Source organism: Rhynchophorus ferrugineus, unplaced genomic scaffold (assembly GCF_030347505.1).
Source record: "Rhynchophorus ferrugineus isolate W39M unplaced genomic scaffold, kcgeb_rfMv2 rfM4, whole genome shotgun sequence".
Taxonomy (NCBI): Eukaryota; Metazoa; Arthropoda; class Insecta; order Coleoptera; family Curculionidae; genus Rhynchophorus; species Rhynchophorus ferrugineus.
Genome location: NW_027472583.1, coordinates 49,528,920 through 49,548,832, shown reverse-complemented (window position 1 = coordinate 49,548,832; position 19,913 = coordinate 49,528,920). Strand labels below are relative to the sequence as shown.

The 19,913-nt window shown below is 31.0% G+C and overlaps 1 protein-coding gene across 3 annotated transcripts; it reads right to left on the bottom strand.

Annotated features, from left to right (window-relative positions):
• Positions 1-12,420: 12,420 nt before the first annotated feature.
• On the bottom strand, positions 12,421-17,841 carry LOC143196386 (beta-1,3-galactosyltransferase 1). 3 transcript variants are annotated; one of them, XM_076404049.1, is made up of 4 exons: positions 15,781-16,646; positions 15,569-15,720; positions 14,554-14,817; positions 12,421-12,779 (listed from the first exon to the last, which is right to left on the bottom strand). In XM_076404049.1, exons 1-4 carry the CDS (start codon positions 16,398-16,400, stop codon positions 12,772-12,774), a joined length of 1,044 nt encoding a protein of 347 aa, XP_076260164.1. In that variant the 5' UTR covers positions 16,401-16,646; the 3' UTR covers positions 12,421-12,771. The 3 variants fall into 3 exon arrangements, with proteins under 3 accessions (XP_076260164.1, XP_076260163.1, XP_076260162.1); XM_076404048.1 differs by lacking the exon at positions 12,421-12,779 and adding an exon at positions 17,707-17,841 and having other exon boundaries at positions 13,576-14,817; positions 15,781-16,494; XM_076404047.1 differs by lacking the exon at positions 12,421-12,779 and having other exon boundaries at positions 13,576-14,817.
• Between the last annotated feature and the right edge of the window lie 2,072 nt (positions 17,842-19,913).

Below are 19,913 nucleotides of genomic sequence, written 5' to 3'. Positions count from 1 at the left end.
AGAATATGGTGGATGAGGAAGTAATTCGAAGCCTAATTCATTGATTTTTGCCATCGTTTTCACTGATTTGTGACACGGTGCATTGTCTTGGAGAAGCACTTTCTTTTTCTTCAAATGCAGTCGTTTTTTCGGCGATTTCGTTCTTCAAACGGTCCAATTACGCTATGTAATAGTCGCTGTTGATGGTCCTTCCGATTTCAAGGTAGTCAATGAAAACTATTCCTTGCGCATCCCAAAATACAGACACTATAACCTTGCCAGCTGATTGTTGCGTTTTCACACGCTTTGGGTCTTGTTCATCCTGTGCAGTCCACTCGGATGGCTGTCGATTGGACTTCGGAGTGAAATGATGGAGCCATGTTTCATCCATTGTCACATATCCACGAAAAAACTCGGGTTTATTACGCTTGATTATGTTCAAACCCTGCTTCGAATCATCAATTGGCCGTTGGTTTTGGTCAAAAGCGAGCTCGCGCGGCACTCACTTTCCACAGAGCTTTCTCATACCCAAATATTTGTGAATGATTTGATGTACACGTTCAGTTAATATCTTTAAAGTGTCTGCTGTTTCATTCAATTTCAATTTACGGTCATTCGAAATCATTTTGTGGATTGTCTTAATGTTTTTGTCGACAACAAACTCTTCTGGGCGTCCACTGAGTTCACCGTCTTCGGTGATCATTTCACCACGTCTAAACTTAGCATACCAATCCTTGATGGTTGATTTTCCTGTCCGTTTGAGTATCCGGAAAGTCGGCATCAAGCCCAGTTTTTGCTTCAGCTGGATTTTTTTCCCTTCGAAAAGCAATATTTTATCAACAGGCCAAATTCCTTTTTATCCATTTTTTTCACAATAACAAAAGTTACTTCACTTAAAATTCTATAATTCACAAACTAATAATCCGACAGCTGTCAAATTTATATACGCATCTTTTGAGGGTTAACTAAAAAACGTATGTATTTAATTCTAGTAACGCCATCTATGTGTCAGGTTCAGGACTTTTCAATTGACATGTTACGTCTATTTTTTAAATGTATCTATTACATTGTTACTAGTCGTTGCCGACTGACAAATTGTCTTTACAGAAATCAAGGAGGGCCCTATCTTAGTCTCTGGTGTAATAATACTTATTAACATTAATGTTTTTCTATTAAATACACAAGAATAAATGGTTTCATTGTTTTAAGTCTATGGTCTTTTCTAATGCTATTCAAGAGTTTTAATAATGAGAGTAGTATTTCTCCTCAAATCTATTTGCGATTCTCTTGATTTCCTGAGCGACAGTACCGACTATCTGAAGGTCTCGTTGTAAGTAAACAGTCCTGTAATATCTGGGTTCACCTATAATACATCTCATGATTTTTATTGATATTACTTTTCGCGGAACATAATCGAATTCCCTATGTCCATATAGATTGCAATACTTGTTTCTTTAACAGAATTTTATTTTATGCTGATAACTGTAATTTTCATCCAATTAACCAATACATTTTAGTGCATTTGAACTCCGATTATTTCCTTTTCTTTTTATATGTTCCTTTCAGCAAAGTTTTGCATTAATATTTATTCCAGTATACTTAGCGTTGTTGTTATATGGAATTATAGTATTATTTACTGTTATTGGTGTTTGTGCGGTCTGATTTTACTTGAACTGCACATGCATAGATTTACTTTCGTTAATATTTATTTTCCTGCTTAGGGACCTATGATTTATACCGTCACTTACCTGTATTTATTGTGTGGCTTCGTCGCTATTGTTACTGACAGCAAGAATCGCAGTATCATCAGCAAATGTAGCCATGGCAATACTTTTCATTTGTGTTTTTCACGTGTGTAGAGAAGATTAAGAGTTGGTCCCAATTCACTTTCTTGTGGTACACCTGCTTTAGCTTCTTTTATTGAGTAAGCTTCTTCTTGTTTGGCTTTAAACATTCTAGATGTAATGCAACATTGTAATAGTTCAGTGTGTTATTTGGGCAACATTTCTCTTTCTAGCCTATGAACAAGGCTGTCATGTCATATCTTATCGTGGTATGATGTGCTACAGTGTTACATTTAAGAATATAGCTGAATATAGCTTTTTAGGTTTTCTTAATTACATCTGTGATTATATGCACTTGGTCAATTGTTGAGAGTTTGTTAATAAACCCAAACTGATGTGTAGAAATTAAGTTGTTCTAGTTTTACTCAAACTAGCCATCCAAAGTAGCAATGTAGTATCCCGAAAAGATATCAGTGCGCCATAATGCTCTTGCATAATAATTAAATGTGCGCTATATCAATGAAGTGCGTAGACTAAAACGCATAGTACAATCCGACCTAATTATATAAACACATAGAATAGAAGATAAATTAGGCAGATTGATGAAAACATAGAAGAATTAAAATGCAATGATAAGTATGTTATTATGAAATATCCTGTATTCAAATACCACTTTCTCAACATAAAAACACTGAAATGTTACTATACTTCAGCAATTAAATACAAAGATTAAAAATTAGAAAAAATTAGTATGCAAACTAGAGAAAAAGAGACGAAAAACTGTTTATTAATTGTTATGATAACATCAGGTTAGACAAAAAGCAGAGCAGATCAAACTCAATGTTAAATAACTATTCTGGTTATTTGGAAGATACCCCTAACTTGACGTAAAGTCGAAGACATTGGTTTATCAGTCAAATATAAAAGCTATTTGAACTTACGGGTTTAAAATATGGGGTTACAATAAAACATCAAACTAACTACCAAATCTTATAGTTATGTTATATAGTCTATTCAAAGTTTATTTCAGTCATAGAAATTTGTCACGTCAAAATGTCGCAATGTTGCCGTATGAACATTGAGTTTTAGTTCAGTTTGGCTTTGACATACAACAAAATTCTAACCTAAATAAAATAATTGAACAAAAATGTTATCAAATATAATTTATTTTAACATTACAATACATCTAAAAACTACAGTTAATTATAGAGACACAATAGTTTATAAGTTAGAGTTATAACCTCTTATCACTATTGCTTTCAAGAATTTAGCATACGTCTGACGACTTTGACAGGCTCATTCATTTACGTGTTCGAACTAACCAGACATCATTGTGTCTCTTTTTAACTAAAATAAAATGAGAAGGAAAATTTTATCTGATTCGAAAAGGAATTTACAAATTGCGGCAGGCAACACACTAAACATCTTGATGGCGCATATACTAATAAACTTTCAATAGACTACACGCAACCAACGAAGAATGACACTATGACCTCGAAATCAAATTAGTTATCAAAGATTTCGCATTAAAACATGAAATGAAGTTAGTAAATCAAAGCAATGTAGAAGCAATACAGCAATTGGGGAACACGCAGGAAATCAGAAGATTAAACTACTTGAACTTTTATGAGCTATAAGTGTTTAATCTTAATTTAGCTTAAGTGGTCTAATATAAGTTTAATTTAGGAAAAACATACTAATGTATTTATACCACACTCGTTTTGCTTGTATATTGATGTAAGTACATTAAAACAATTGTAATAAATTAATTTTGCATCTCATTGTTTTCTTCTCGAGCTTCGGAATGTAGTAACTATTAAATTACAAGTTGGAATCGATATTACATACTGAAATTCAATGCTAGTTCTTCAAACTATAGTGTTGGTTACTTTAAGGACTTTTTAAAAATATTTTGATGGTATATGCGTTATAATAAACACAAATTTGTAATAATGCGCCATTTTCAATAAATACATATGGTTTAGTCAAAAAATCATGATTCATGAATATATATCACTTTGTTGGAATGCCAAAAAGTTAAGAAAAGACTAGAACGAAGTTTTGAAAGGGAAAACAGTAAAAAATTAACTTCAGATAACTTTGGAATAGTAAAAATTAAGTTTGGAGGATTATCTTTTTTATTTTAAGATTGGTTTCAGATCAATAGAAGTACAAAAAGAAACACCGGAAATACGTACTACAGAATCGCCATTCTTATCGAACTTTTATAAAATTTTAGAGCATTATCTCTGTATATATCAGAAATTTAGTCAATAGAAGAAGTACAACAAGAAATACTGCTTCCGCTATAAGCGGACAAAGTTTTTTTCTGAATGATTTCCAATGTGGATGAGATTTAAGGTAATTGATAAGACATTTCGAATAAAACTATAAACTCAATTAAAAAATTAAAAAATAATTAAATTAAAATTAAATTGAATAAATAAAATTTAAAGTAAAAACAAACGACTTCGTAATTAATAAAATTATGATATGCATTTTTCTATATTACCTTCTATGCCCCGATACTATTCTTTCTCTTTGTTTAACATAAGCTAATGTCATAACTGTAAGAACTAATTCATTTTAATGTAACATTAAAAATAGAAAAACAAAAATGTCCAGACTTCATTTATCTCCTAGTTTTTAAATATGATTCCTTTTTAAATATTTGTATGCTATTCTTCACCTAACACTAGCCTAATATTCTTTCAGAAAACATAATGAGAATAATTCAAAGATGTAGTCTTGAGTATTTCGAAAGAGTGTCATTGCACCCCAATGTACTTGCCAATCAGGTAAATGTGCATGATAGTTCTGAATTATGTATACTAAACAGTTTTTTCTCATCCAATTTGATTAATGGACAGGGATAGGCTTCAGAGTAAGATTTAGAATAAGATATTTGACATATTAGATCCATTAGTTTTTCATTTCAATGATCCGTTTCAATGTCATGCATGTAATAATTATCGTTCGTAAGAAATACTTATTACATACCGGGCAGATTGTTGATCCACTAAGAGTAATGAAGAACATGAGAATGATCTAAAATCTCGGATATTTTGTGTCGCATAAGCCGAGAGATATTGAAATTTGTCATGGTGATTTCGACAACATCAAAAAGGATTTTTGCATTGTAATGACATGAATTAAAAACAATATTAACGGCTCCAATACTCTAAACTAATGCTTTCCATTTTGGTGATATCAGCTTGATGTGGCGAGCTGAGCTTCTGAAACCTAAAGAAACTATATATGGGGATCACTATCGACTACTGTTGACGCGTTTGACCAAACACTGCGCGAAACCACCGGGATAGAAACAAAGATACAACATTGTTATTTTGCAGCATGACAATGCCCGATCACATGTAAAACTGGGGAAAACATACATGGAAACATAGAAATGGGAAGTGCTAACATACCAGCCGTATACTCCAGACCTTGCCCCTTCTAATTAATAATTGTTCCCACATATGAGCTGTGACCTGTTTGAGTAACGCTTCACTTCTTATGAAGGTACAAAAAATCAGTCGATTCGTGGATTGTCTGGAAGAAAAAGTTGCGGCCATCGATGGGCAATGCTTTGAATGAAAAAAAACCTTTAAAACTAATTTATTAACCTGATATAAAAATTAAATTAATATAATGACGGCTTGGTTGGCGCAGTGGTAAAGGCGACAGGATGGTCCTTCTACTGTTGCGATAGTCGCGGGTCCGAATCTTGTTGGGGCATGGTCGTAAGTTTACGTTTGTTATTATTTAATATTTGTGACTGTCCTAAGCAAGACTGGAAATTCTGACAAAGAAAATGATCCCAGTCACTCCAGTAATCAGGCTGAGTAAAACCGGATGTCTTCTAGGATAATTCTAAGTTGGTCACTCGTCTCTCGGTAGGCTTAATGCTGATGACCGTGGTTTGGAGCCAACGTTAAACTGTAATTCCAGTCCAGATAAACTTTAGTTGGTAAAAAGGAGATTTCAAAAAAATCAATATAATGCGGCAATATAAAATATTAAAATAATAATGTACATAATTCCTAATAATAATACAAAAAATCTTCAAAATTTTTTTTTCTATAATTTTAATCAAGTAAACTACTGTTAATCCTGCTCTGTTAATAAACCCATAACATTCTCGATTAGTACTGATACTTATATCACATGAGCGGAGTTCAAGCAACAAACAGTTTCTTCAGAAGCGAGCAAGCTTCGTTTTCCGCTTCGTGTTTCGGGTGGAACGCATTAATTCACCTGTTGGTAACTTTCTATGCCGCGAACATTTCGTACCAGTCGATGGCGGTTCTTGAAGATGGATGATAAATTATACCAATATATTTTTGCATATTCCAAATTGCAAACTAGTCGAACGCCTAAGATTAGATATAATATCGAATCTGTCATTTTGTAATTACGGACGCTTTTCTTGTCGTGATAAAATTAACAAATTAAAAAAAACACTTTAATAATGGATGTTTTGTTTGGAATATTGGATGGATGTTTTGTTTAGAATATTGTTATAATAACAACTATATTTCGCTTATTTGCCAATTTACTATTACAAAGAAAGAAAAGTTTGTTCAATTATATTTTTAATATCATATAAAACAAAAAGCAACACACATTAGAACCAAAATAAAACAACTATACTGGTTAGTCGGAACTCGGATACTCTCAACTTGTTATAAAATTAAAGAGATTGATTTATCAGTCAATCATAAAGCCAATTTGGACCTATAGGGTGTAAATATGGGGTTGCATTAAAAATTCAAATCAACTAGTTATCCAACGCTGCCAAAACAAAATTCTTCGGTTAATTACCAATGCCTATCGCTACGTAACCAACGAAGATCTGCACGATGACCTGGAAATTAAATGGATTAGCGAAGTTATCCAATAGTTTGCCTTAAAACATGAAAGAAGATTACTAAATCATACTAACGTGGAAGCAATACAACTACTTGACAACGCGCGGGAAATCAGAAGATTGAAGCCAATCAAACCATACGAACTTATATAAAGTAAGTAAGTAAAAGAACTAATAGTAAACTATAACTTAAGTTATTATAATTTTATAATTGAGGAATACATATTAATGTATTTATCTCGCACTTGTCTTGCTTGTGAATTAATCCAAGAACATAGGAAAAGTAGTAATGAATTAATTTATAATTAAGATTGTATTAAGAATATTTAATAAAAATGTTTTTAAAAAAGTTGTATTCTTGGACGTAGAGCAAACATTCGATAAAATCTGGACTCAAAGGAGCCATAATTTGTTACTACACTGAAAACTTTAAACTAATACATCTTAGCCAGGATATTTAGAGTTAAACAAGAAGAAACTTACTTAACAATTAAAGAAACAATAAGTTTTCTTTATCTACTCTATGTGATATACCACAAATACAAAATGTTACCATGGCTAGATTTGTTGATGACGTTGCTATACTTGTTAAATGTAGACAATAGCGAGGAAGCAACCAGAAAACTGCAACACACAAATAATAATATAAATAAGTGGACCTAGATATGGAGAATCAATGATAGTAAATCAGTGTATGCTTAATTCACCTACTACCAAATTATTAACAATCATTTAATACTGAATAATAGTAATATACCATACAGTAATAATGCTAATTGCCTTTGGATATATCTTGACGAAAAACTTCGTTGGAAGAAGCATATCAAAAGGAAAAGAAAATAATTCGAATTAAAATATAAACAAATATAGTCTATTCAAATTTTTTAGTAAAGCGTCATGGATATTTGTGACGTCGAAACATTGCAACGTTGCCGCATCAACTCTGAGTTTTAGTCCAGTTTGACTTTGACATTTGAAATTCTAATTTGAATAAACTATAAATTGGTTATTATGGAAGGAAATATAAGTTGCTGCTGTACCTATGGATTCAATGGTGCTACGAGAGAGATGTCAAGAATATATGTTGCCGAGATAGGTGTTTTTTAATAGATTAAAACTCTCAGTGCCTTTTTGTATCGCCGTTCAACAGGTGGCCTCCATAACATAAAACAGTATTTTAAAATAAACTAGTTTAAAAGTTTCTGTGTTTTAAACCTTTTGAGGCTAAACCATATGAGGCTGTTCAATTTTGAATTCAATCAATTAACCGTAATCAAATTAATTATCAAGCAAATAAAACAGGATTAATTTGGATTGGCAATCGCCAGCACCTACTTGAATAATTCTTTGGGGTCATTTTGGCAATGTTTGGTTCAGGGTGTATGGTAACCAAAGGCTTATTGCAGAAGTTCAGTTTTTCATCCGTAGACTGTTAGAATACTGAAGTTGGAATACCATCCCATAAAGGATATAGCATGGAAAATTGGTTAAGAACAGCCGAACCATTTCGGCCATCATTAAATGCAAATTAGCGGATAAAGGTACAGGCGATACTCAAAAATGATTCTGTCGTAACTATAAACTATTCAAACGGAACAACAACCCCATACACCCTTGTGGTCTTTTCTTTAGTGGGAGGTGTCAAATCGCGCGACTGTTACGGCACTGCCTGCAGACTGTAAATCAGAGGCAACAGCGCAACCTTAATTGAGTCTTAAAACTGTCTGTTCTTCAGACTTGTCTCTTTTTTCGGTTGTCTTAAACACCTTCCCGATAATTGATAGGACTTATACCTCTTTAGTTCTTACACTATTTACTGTCGCTTTTTTTCAGATAGATAAATAAAAATAAACCCAGATAACAGTTAAGTCATTAAAAGATTTTTATTGAAAACAATACTTCTATTTCTTGGTAAATAAAATACAATCATTCAACAAAATATTATAAAGGTCACTATCTTAACACTATACAAGATATTACAGGTGATTACAATAATATTCGTCTAACAACTACGTTAACAATATACTCTTCGAAAGACTCTAATGGTGAGTACAGACTTGAACGAAGTGAACATTCGGGGTCTGCGCGAACATCGGTCAGTATGGATTCGACGAAAATATCTTCGTTCGCAGTGATCGAAATCAATTCGTGGCGCGTTCGGTTCTTCTCGGAAAGTTTCGGTCTCCAAAAATCATTTGACGGATTTCATCGTTTGGTTCGGAACTGTGTATTCTTTTGTTTATAACCATATTTTACACAATGGCATGCCAAAATAAAATGTCTTGTGAATCATTTTTCGACGGTACATATAGTGGTCTTTTCTTAAAAAGCAATGTTTAACAATAACAATATGTACCGTCTAAGCGTTTTAAAAAGAATATAAAATTATTGTAGGGTTGGTAACATAATAAAAAAAGTTATGATAAGGAAGAAAATACGAATAATATTGAAATTTAACTCGTTTGAATATTATGGTAAGAATATGTCATAAAAATCTTAAGTTTATACGACTATAGTATTCTATTTATAGATTTCTGAAGTAATTTCAAACATTTACAATTCTGTAACAATTACAAAATAATCCAAAATCACCAGAAGAGCCCATATTCAGTCCCAAGAGAAAAGAGTGTATATGTGGAGATTTATGAGGTAGACATAATAAAGCCTTACAAAGAATATTACCATTATTTGGTGGCACAAAATGTATAACTGAAATCATCAGGCAATTCATCTGTCAATGATAGAATTTGTTGGTCCATTTCTTGCGTTCCATTAATTATTATTAACGAAAACCTTAGAACAATGATTAAGCATAAGACCGATATTAATTGCTGAATTACCAGAATATTAGTAATCTATACTGTCGTTATAAAGAACACATTTTATAATTATTTTAGAACCTGAATATTAAACCACTGAATTTCAAGGATTGTACATAAACCAGGTCCATTAATTTCCTATAAAACTGAAGTTTTGACTGACCTACCGACCTCGAGCACAAACACTATCATCAGTTATTTAAATAAAAAGTATTTTAATTATTTTCATTTACATGTTTCACGACAATATTTCATTTATATTTTTTATTATGATCATAAATTATGCAGTAACTATTAGTAATTACATCAATTAGAAACAAAATAATAATTTTAGACTAGACTAATGAATACTAATACCATTAATACAATTTTTGTGTAAAAATTTACATAGTCAATAAATTTGCCCAATTCTGACCGGTGACAAACAAGATTATCCATTATCTGTATATCTAGTGACAATTTATTAGAATAAGGCTTTAAACCTAAAACTATCTAAAATAATCATTCCTTGTTTCGAATTAACCTTCAAAGCTCTCATATTTAATTTATTATTTACAGAATATTTCAGTTGATGAAAAAAAATTAAAACCCCATATTTGCACCCTATAGGTCCAAATTGGCTTTATAACTGATAACCCAATCATAGTATGATTTTAGCTCAAGTTGAGAGTAACTTCCGACTAACCAGTACAGTTGCTTGACTTTGAATCTAATCTGCTCTGCTTATTCTTTAACATAATGTTTCCAAAATAACTTACCATCGACTTGTATACCAAAGTATTTAGCTGTTAAGTAATTACTAAACAGTCGATAGTCGATTTCAGTCGATTGTTCCCAACGCTACATAAAATATAGTTACATTTTACACCATTATGGTTCTATTTATCTATTCTCTTGTGAATTTCATTAAAATTTTACATCCATATATAGCAAAATAATAAGTATCTAAAAACATAATTATAAAATTAGCAAATAATAAACAAAACCTTATGCGGATTCTTAAAATATGCTACGTATATCGAACAAATTATATATCACAGATCTATTTCATCCTTCTTTAGTGGGCTGTAAAAATAAATAGGAGACACGCAGACACAAAGAAGACTGCTTGAGACGTCAGACTGTAGATTTTGCTGAATGCGCCAGGGACTGCTATTCGAATTGCTACAGTGCGCCTTTCACATCCTACTCACTTTGTAGATTAGTGAATTGTAATGTAAGAAGATGACTGCGTTAATATTTCATTATTGCTGTGATCTTTAACAACAGTTCTTTGTTTAAAATGTTCAGTTACAGTTAATAGACAGTTGGTTGCTCAAATGTAAGAGTTAATTCATTTATAACAACATTTACACGAAAAAATATATATTGCGTGCAATCCAGGAAAACACAACAAAGAAAAAAAAGCTATGAAAGAATTTAAAGTGCAGAAAATAAAAGAGAATTTAATAGAGCAATAAAAGAGCTGAAAGAGATGATCTACAATTAACAACACCACGGAATTTAAGAATACTTTGAAAAACTGACCCCAACTAAGCCTACAGATTATTCATTATGGAAAACAACAAGGAAGCTGAAAAGGCACCAGCAGCATAATTTACCTATTCAAAAAATAACAATGATTGTGTTTTACACACATTGGGACATTTTCTCAAATCATTTAAAAATGTATTTAATTCTTTCCCGTCTGAGCATAAAGATTCACTCAATTACATCCATTATATTTAAGAGTTACGCAAGGCAGTGTTTTGGGTTCAATGCTGTATCTCCTATATACAGTCGATCTATCCACTACAAAAATCATTACTGTGGCAACACATGCAGACGACACAGAAACCTTAGCCTCTTACGAACATACAATAACTGCATCAAAGAACCTCCAAACGCATCTTCACTCTGTGTAGAAGAACATAGCTACCAATAAATATCAACAATAGTTAACTTCTTCAAGCTGAGGATGCCACTTGCTAAACGTAAACAACTTGGATTTAAATCGTATCAAATTAATTGGCTTATCGGGCGCAAATCCAAGTTATCATTAGATAACAAGGTATTGCTAGACGAATCAATACTTGGTCATATGGATCCAACTATGGAATATTACTAGCAAGTCTAATATAGCCATCATACAACGGTTCTAAAACAAAGTGTTACGTACCAGTATATCTGATGAAGTGATATAACCTGATGAATGAGATGAAGTGATATAACTTGAGAAGTTTATTAGTGTACCCCAATGGCCTCGCTAATCAACTAAATGTGCGCGTGATAGTCAACTGCGTAATCTAAAACGTTAAAAATATAACAACTGGTAACAAAGTTATCCTTATTGATCCCACCAAAAGTAGAGTATAAGTTTACGGCACGACAATGTATGAACTGTGAATACTCCGTTTGGACTACAATGTCGGTGGTTCTACAAAATAAATCAAAGATCCTTTTAATTTTGGATTTTTAAAATCCATGGAAATGCTCAAATAGAATGCGCCATTGATTTCGTCCAATTACCATTTCAGTCAATGACACGTGGCAGCAGGCTTAAAAGATGTTTAATGCTATCTAAAGGAAAAACAATTACAAAAATTAACGATGGAAAATGCCTTGAATAAATTTAAATTTCCAAAAAAAAATCTTCATGATTTACATTGTAGACCTTGAATCCATTAGTCATCGCCACAAAAGACAAAAAAAAAACTGTAAAAATGGTACTTGCCTGACAAGCATAGAAAGTTTAATGGCAATCATTTTCTTTCTTCCTGAATCTTTTCCAAGCCATACCGATCTTTTCTAACCATTGATTAAAGTGTGTAACTCCTGGCCTGTGTTCTACTTTTTTTACTTACCTAGGGTATTTTGTCACTACATTAAAATCAAACTTGGTGTTAAACTCCCACAGATGTTTATCATCATCATAACAAACTTAACAGATTGATTGACATTTTAGTAGTATCAAATGAAACACAAATAATTAACATAGTAATTAAAATAAAATACTTTTATTAAAAAAGAAATAAAGACGCTTAGACCACTTTTATATTTTACACCTAACTAATGTACATTTAAATTGTAAATAATACAAGATGCCATTAAACTACAAGAAATCCTAAAATTGCCTAATGTCTCTCACTCTTTGATTCACGAACAGATATAACGGCAGATATGCGGTAATTGGCTAAAACTGTAAGGCACTTCAAAATGTTTCAGCTTTGTGGCGTTGTACTCGTTAAGTCGTTCATTATACCACAATGCCTACATCTAGTATCACTAGTTTATGCGTTAATATGTTTAAAAATTGTTCTTATTTATTACAGGTCATGTTTCATGCACCTAAAAAATATTCAACATTCAATAAACTAAATTGTAAAGTCTTTGAGATGTTCTCTAAGAATGTTTTAAACATTTAAAAAAAAACACGATTTTCTTAAGTTTTCAGTATAGACATTTAAAACCTTCCTTAATAATCTTTGGTTTTGACTAAAACGATTCTTACTAATATTTCCTAGTTCATTTTAAAGTATCAGATTTTAAATATGCTACTCAGAGGATCAGTAAAGTTAATTAGAATTAAAAATAGCATACAAGGGTTGTTCAATAAAAGGTCTTAGAAAATTCAAGAGCTGATGGTTGTACCATCAAAAATCAAAGTATATATCCATGACATGGTTTAGTTTTTATTATCAAGTGAAGCAAGATACTTCAAGTTTCTGCGACAATATATAACTATGAATAAAATGTGAATACTCCACTATATTCCAGTTCTATTGTACTAGCTGAGAAAAACAATACAAAAAAATAAAAAGTTTAAAAAATTACTTACGGGAGTACATATTTTCGACGGCCAATATTATTGAATTTAACATCGAATTATTCCAACTAGGAATTAGGCTTTCTCGTGACTCTATTCTAGTTTTTAAATCCAAGCTTTAATATTTTAGAAAATATCTATTTATGAAGAGTTACTATAGCTTAATCCTAAGATACATGATATAACTTGATACAACTGATGATATCAACTTTCGTTTCACTAAATATCTGCTAACTATGATTGGAACTATAGGTAAGTATCAAAAATATACTTTGGAAATATCACTGATTAAATAAATAATTAAATAAGATATTTGTATGAAATATTCAAATAAAGTTTTTGTTTTATATCAAACTTTTGTTCCGGTAATAAAAAATTCTTATTACTTATTGGCCATTTCTTAAAATAAAGTTTCATAAAAAAAATTATTTTTATATAGTAGAAAATTAACGATATCTATTATATATATTTGGAAAAATGTTTAAAAAAGTATACACAACTAAAAAAGAATATCTTTCCTATCTTTTTTAATAAGTCCTCAATTGAACAACCCTTACACATCCTGGAGAATCTTTTACCACAACCAGTCAGAAATCACAACTAATTAAACCTAATATAAACCTAGCTAGCTAATACAGGTTCATTCTGTTCTCAATCAAGTATATAAACTGATTTAAATAATTTAACCCCTTATCACCTCCTATATAACTTCAATCAACAAATTAAATACGATCCATAAGTACCTCCAATAAGTGTGATCAAATGCATAAAAATTACATTAGAAAAATATCCCGGACAAAATGAACCAACTGATTTTATGTTGAAATGAAATTTATCTAAATATAATAAGGTTATATTCCGTCAATATATTCTTCAGGATGCATCTAGAATTTAAGTAATAGTGTATAAAATACATCTACTTCTAATTTATATCATAAATAAAATACCTAAAATACCGAAACAGCAAATAATTTATCCCCTTATAATACTGTAAATCTCTTATCACATGACCCTGTAAACGAATAATAACAATTATCATTCGTTTCAAAGGCGACTATAGTGGAGCAGAAGCTTCTTAACTTTGGTTACTTTAAATTTAAGATATGAATAAGTCGTTGAACAAGCATATCGCGTTGATGACTATTTGGCGAAGGAAGTTTTAAAAGTTATTAAAAAGCCTCAGCCTCTACTGAATTTGTTACGGAAATATTTGTCTTTCTGATTAACAATTAATTATCACAATATTTTATAGCTGCGAGAGCAGTAGACTACACTATTATTATGGGCTACACGTACGTCTTCGTCGAGATTTATTGGCCGTTAAGATATTATTCGTTAACCACCGATGCACTAAATAGACTTCACGCTGCTCCTCGCATTTCTTCTGTGTCGATGGTGAAGATCCATAAATAGCATGATGTATTTTTCGTATACTGTCTGGACTTTGATAGTGAACAGTGATTAGAGACTTATAGATGCAGTAATTGATGTTTCCGTAGTGTCGATACGTAAACAGTTCATTATTTGTGAGATTTAGGTGTATCTTGGTTGCGCAAATCCCTTAAAATAAAAACAGGTTGTAAATTTCTATTGTTAATTAATTTCTTTGTAAATTATATAATTGTAATATATAACTTTTATATGATTATTTTGTTTAAAGCATCATTACAAGACATCCAAATCTTCCAGTAATTTATTGATCAAATTGTTACAATCCTAGACGATTTGGCCAATAGATAACAAAAATACCAGAATAATACTAAAAGGGTAACATTTCTTATTTATTTATTTAATAACATTTTACTTATCAATAGACCATATATGCATGATCCTATTTTTACTCATTTGTTTTTTGAAATGTCAAATTTTAAAGTGATTATATCAGTTTCAGAGAATACCAATAAAGATGAGCCATTTAATCAATTTTAATTATGAAGTTATTTGTTCTATTTTGGAAACAAATTTGGCCAACATTATGTGTAAAACACGAGATTTTAAAGAAATATTGACCTTTTTAGATGTTATTCTATCAGTGCTTAGTTTATATTTAACAATTTAGTCAACTAACTAAAATAACATGATCAATCAAATATTTATTTGTTTTAGTTACTATTTTATCAAACAGTGCTTAATGCTGTTTGACAGTAGTTTTTACAGCAGTGTTTTTTAATTTCGCTTTAAAACTAGAACTTGCATTTTTACCAAACCATTATCATTATTTATATATTATAAATAACAGATTTTTTTGACAAGTAGTAAACTGTTTGTGCATGTGTTAGAATGTTATCAAATAAGCTTATTGTACACATACCTGTTAAATACACATCTTCCAAATGGAAAACTGGTGTTAATAAAGCCACCTTCAATAACTTTTTCGGAACATCTTTGGACATACAATAGCTGGGCCCTGATAAATATTTAGGATAATCTGATTCTCTATACATATGGCTAGGACCTGCATACCTAAATTATTACAAATAGAAAATACTTAATACAATTTATTTACTTATTGTAATAACTTACCATTTATTTTTATAGTCTTTAATAGGTTTGGCACCACAAATAATAGCTCCCATTAATAGATTTTCTGTTTGATTTCTTGTAATTAAATTATCAACTAGTTTTGGAAGATTTAAATATATATCTTGATCTATTTTTAGTAGAAATTTAGCTGTGTTTTCACATCTAAGCATGAATAATTTTAGCATCATTGCGGATTTTATTGTTAAATTATTATAACTATCAACAAATCTTTCTTGAATTATGTCATTATATTTATCTGCTTCTTGTTTTAATTCATGCTGAATTGTCATATTATCCGTTTCACCAATTAAGAAATAAAGTGAGATATTATGTCCCATAACATCTCGATCCTTACCCCAGGTTTCTCGTATTGTAGTTCTCTCTTTAAATCCACTAGGGTGGGAGATACACATTATCACCAATAATACAGAGTTATTGCAGAAATCACTAGGTAATATATTAGTAGTCATTTGATCTTCTAGTATATATTCATGTAAATTTCGACTGACGTTAAACTCCCAACCGGCAATTTCTACTTCGCTGATATCAACCATAAAAAGGCAAAATATAAATGTGCCTACTATGCATAACATAAAAAACAGCTTCGAATAGGACCTCATTATTAACTTCTTTCTATTTGATTTTTAGTGTACGAACAACATAACCTTACATGAAGTCTTCAGTTTATGATAAAATCATTTCAAACATGTATATCTGAAGATAAAATTAATCTATACGTCAATCAGTTACTACATATTTAATTAAATATCCAACAAGGAAAACAAAATATGATTTAACCCATTTTCAATTACTTTTCGTAACGTTGACACATTAACAGTAGCTCTATCATATTTTTTATTTGGACTAAAATGGGTAAAATGTCTAGTAGCTTCTGAATAATTTCAGATAAATAGAATTAAATTTCAGATAAATAGAATTAAATTTGATAAGCACATGAGAAAATATTTGAATAAGCATCATAAAATATTGTAGATAAGTTTATTCTATTTGCTCAAATAAAACTGATTTCATGATAAATTTTGTTGGGTATAATTGGTTGCCTATATTAAAATAGTGTTTTAGATTATATTTAGTTTTTATATATTATATATGAGTATTTAATACACTCAGTTTTCTATGCTTTTATATATCCTTATTATTTATCTTAATATATTTAATGATAATATTGATTTTGTTCAATTTTACGGCCATTAAATGAATTGACGCAAATGGCAATAAAATGTAAAAGAAGTATTTAAATATCCTGACTGTTGATATAAAGCGAAGAAACAATAAAAATTCCAGACTAGAACGTGGTAATTAAAAGAAACACGGCCCTCTAATAAAAAAAAAGAGCAATCGTGCAAAATGAAAAAAGGGAGTCATAAAAAAGGTGGTGTTATGTAAGGGGGTAATAACATTGTAGAGTGGGGTCTGGCGCCGATTAACGAGCACAAATTAAAAGTTTCCTTTTTTAATTAGACATTTTTTTAAGAGAGGAGGGAGGTCGCTTCCGAGACAACATTGATTAATTAAGTTGAGAAGGGGGAGGGCCATTTAGCATTTAAATTGTTAATTGTTTGGAAATAATTAAATGTAATTGTTACTCAATCGTCAATAATAATATCTCGGTGAACTTATGGTTAATAACAATTGACATCTCATCTACATACTTAACAAATAAAAGAAACAAATAAAAGATACAATAAATATTAATTAGCATTTTTACGCAAAATCAAATAATTTCCCTAAGAACAAAAACGTACACGAAAAACTTATATTAAGTAATTATAAACAAAATTTACGAAAACTAATAAATAAGCTAGACAATTATTCTATATAGACAAACAAATATATTTATTATATGTTTTATATATTTATTTATATAATATAATTAGCATGACATATAATTATTAGTAATGTTACCTTTTTATATTCAGCTGTTCTTACACACTTATAAATTGTATTCTCGAATATAATTAAAAAACTAAATTAAAGAAAATGTGTTTATAAAATAATACTCTCTTAATATAATTGATACTAGGTATTCATTGATATAATATTTCGTTGTGAGTTGAAATGTAAGAATATGACAAATTATGATAAGATTAACCGATTAACCGGCTTCACAACGATAATATATTATTACGCTATGTATTTTTAACATTTAAAACAAATGTTTTTTTATCAATAACATTATCACAAACATTAAAATAATTTTATGAAATGTGACGAAAATGAAAAAACTGAAAGATTATATATATATATATATATATATATATATATATATATATATATATATATATATATATATATACATATACATACCCGGCCTACCATAATAAAACACATTTTTTGGCAAAAATTAGGTTTTTTTAACTAACTCTAACTTTTCGATACCATTTGTATAATACGATTTGTCCTTTGCTTCAAAATAGGCCTCAGTTTAGTCGATCACCTCTTCATTCGACTAAAATTTCTTTCCAGCGAGCATTCTTTTGAGATCTGAGAACGGGAAATAGTCTCTGGGGCTAGATCTGGAGAATACGATGGATTTTCGAAACTCACTTCATGAATTTTTGACACGGTGCATTGTCTTCGTGAAGCAGCACTTTATTTTTCTTCAAATGTGGCCGTTTTTTGGCGATTTCGTCCTTCGAACGGTCCAAAAACGCTATGTAATAGTCGCTGTTGATGGTCCTTGACGCCATAACCTTGCCAGCCGACGTTGACTTGCGTTTTACCACGCTTTGGAGCGGGTTCATCGTGTGCAGTCCAGTCGGATGACTGTCGAATGGATTTCGGAGTGAAATGATGGAGCCATGTTTGATCCATTGCCACATATCGACGCAGAAACTCGGATTTATTACGCTTGATCATCTTCAAACACTACTCCGAATCATCAACTCGTCGTTGTTTTTGGTCAAAAGTGAGCTCGCGCGGCACCCACTTTGAACAGTGCTTTCTCATACCCAAATATTCGTGAATGATATGATGTACACGTTTAGTTGATATCTTAGTGTCTGCTATTTCATTCAATTACAATTCAAATTGGTAATTCAAAGTCATTTTGTGGATTTTTTAAATGTTTTCGTCGGTAACAACCTCTTTTGGGTGTCCACTGCGTTCACCGTCTTTGGTGCTAATTTCACGACGTCTAATCTTAGCATACCAATACTTGATGGTTGATTTTCCTGGGGTAGTGTCCGGAAACTTGGCATTAAGCCAAGTTTTTGCTTGAACTGTATTTTTTCCCTTCAAAAAGCTTTTGTAAACACGCGAAGTTCCTTTTTATCCGTTTTTTTCAAATACAAAGCATAACATCGAGACAAGAGGACCACCAACACACAGGAGCCAGAAGATTAACACCCCACAAAGTAAATTGTTTGAGAGAAGAAATTAAAAAAAACTTGAAAGAGAAAGAATAATTAGGCAATCATCATTAGTCCGATCCATATGGTAGAGACGAAGGATGGTTTATGGAGAATATGCGGAATATCGAACGTTAAATGCAAACATCAAACCAGATCGATATCCAATAATACATGAACAACACTTTATACTTCAAATTTACATAACAAATGGGTATTAACAACAAATGATCTAGAGAAAGCATATGTTCAAATACCAATGGACTCAGAGGATATATATAGTGAAGGCAGCCATCATAATAGCGCTAGGGTCTGAATATATCCGCATGCCATTCGGACTACGAAACGCTGCTCAAACATTACAACGATTATTGGATAAATTGTTCCAAGACCTACCTTACGTATATGTCTATATTGATGATATTCTCATCGCTTCAAGCAACTGCCATGAACATCTTCAACACGTGAAGGAGGTTTTAGAGAGACTATTTAACAAGGGCTAACACTAAAGCCAAACAAATGTAAAATTGGAGCACAATAAGTTACATTCTTAGGAACAAAAATCAACAACTATGGAATTCCACCACTACTTGAAAAAGTAAAAGCGATAGAAGATGTTTCAAAACCTCGAACAGCTCAAGAGCTCCAAAGGTTTTTAGGAATGGTAAACTTCCATCGAAGATGGATACCTAAAGCAGCTAACATCATGCTTCGATTAAGAAACGCCTTAGCACATAATAAATCCAAATTACAAAAAATTAA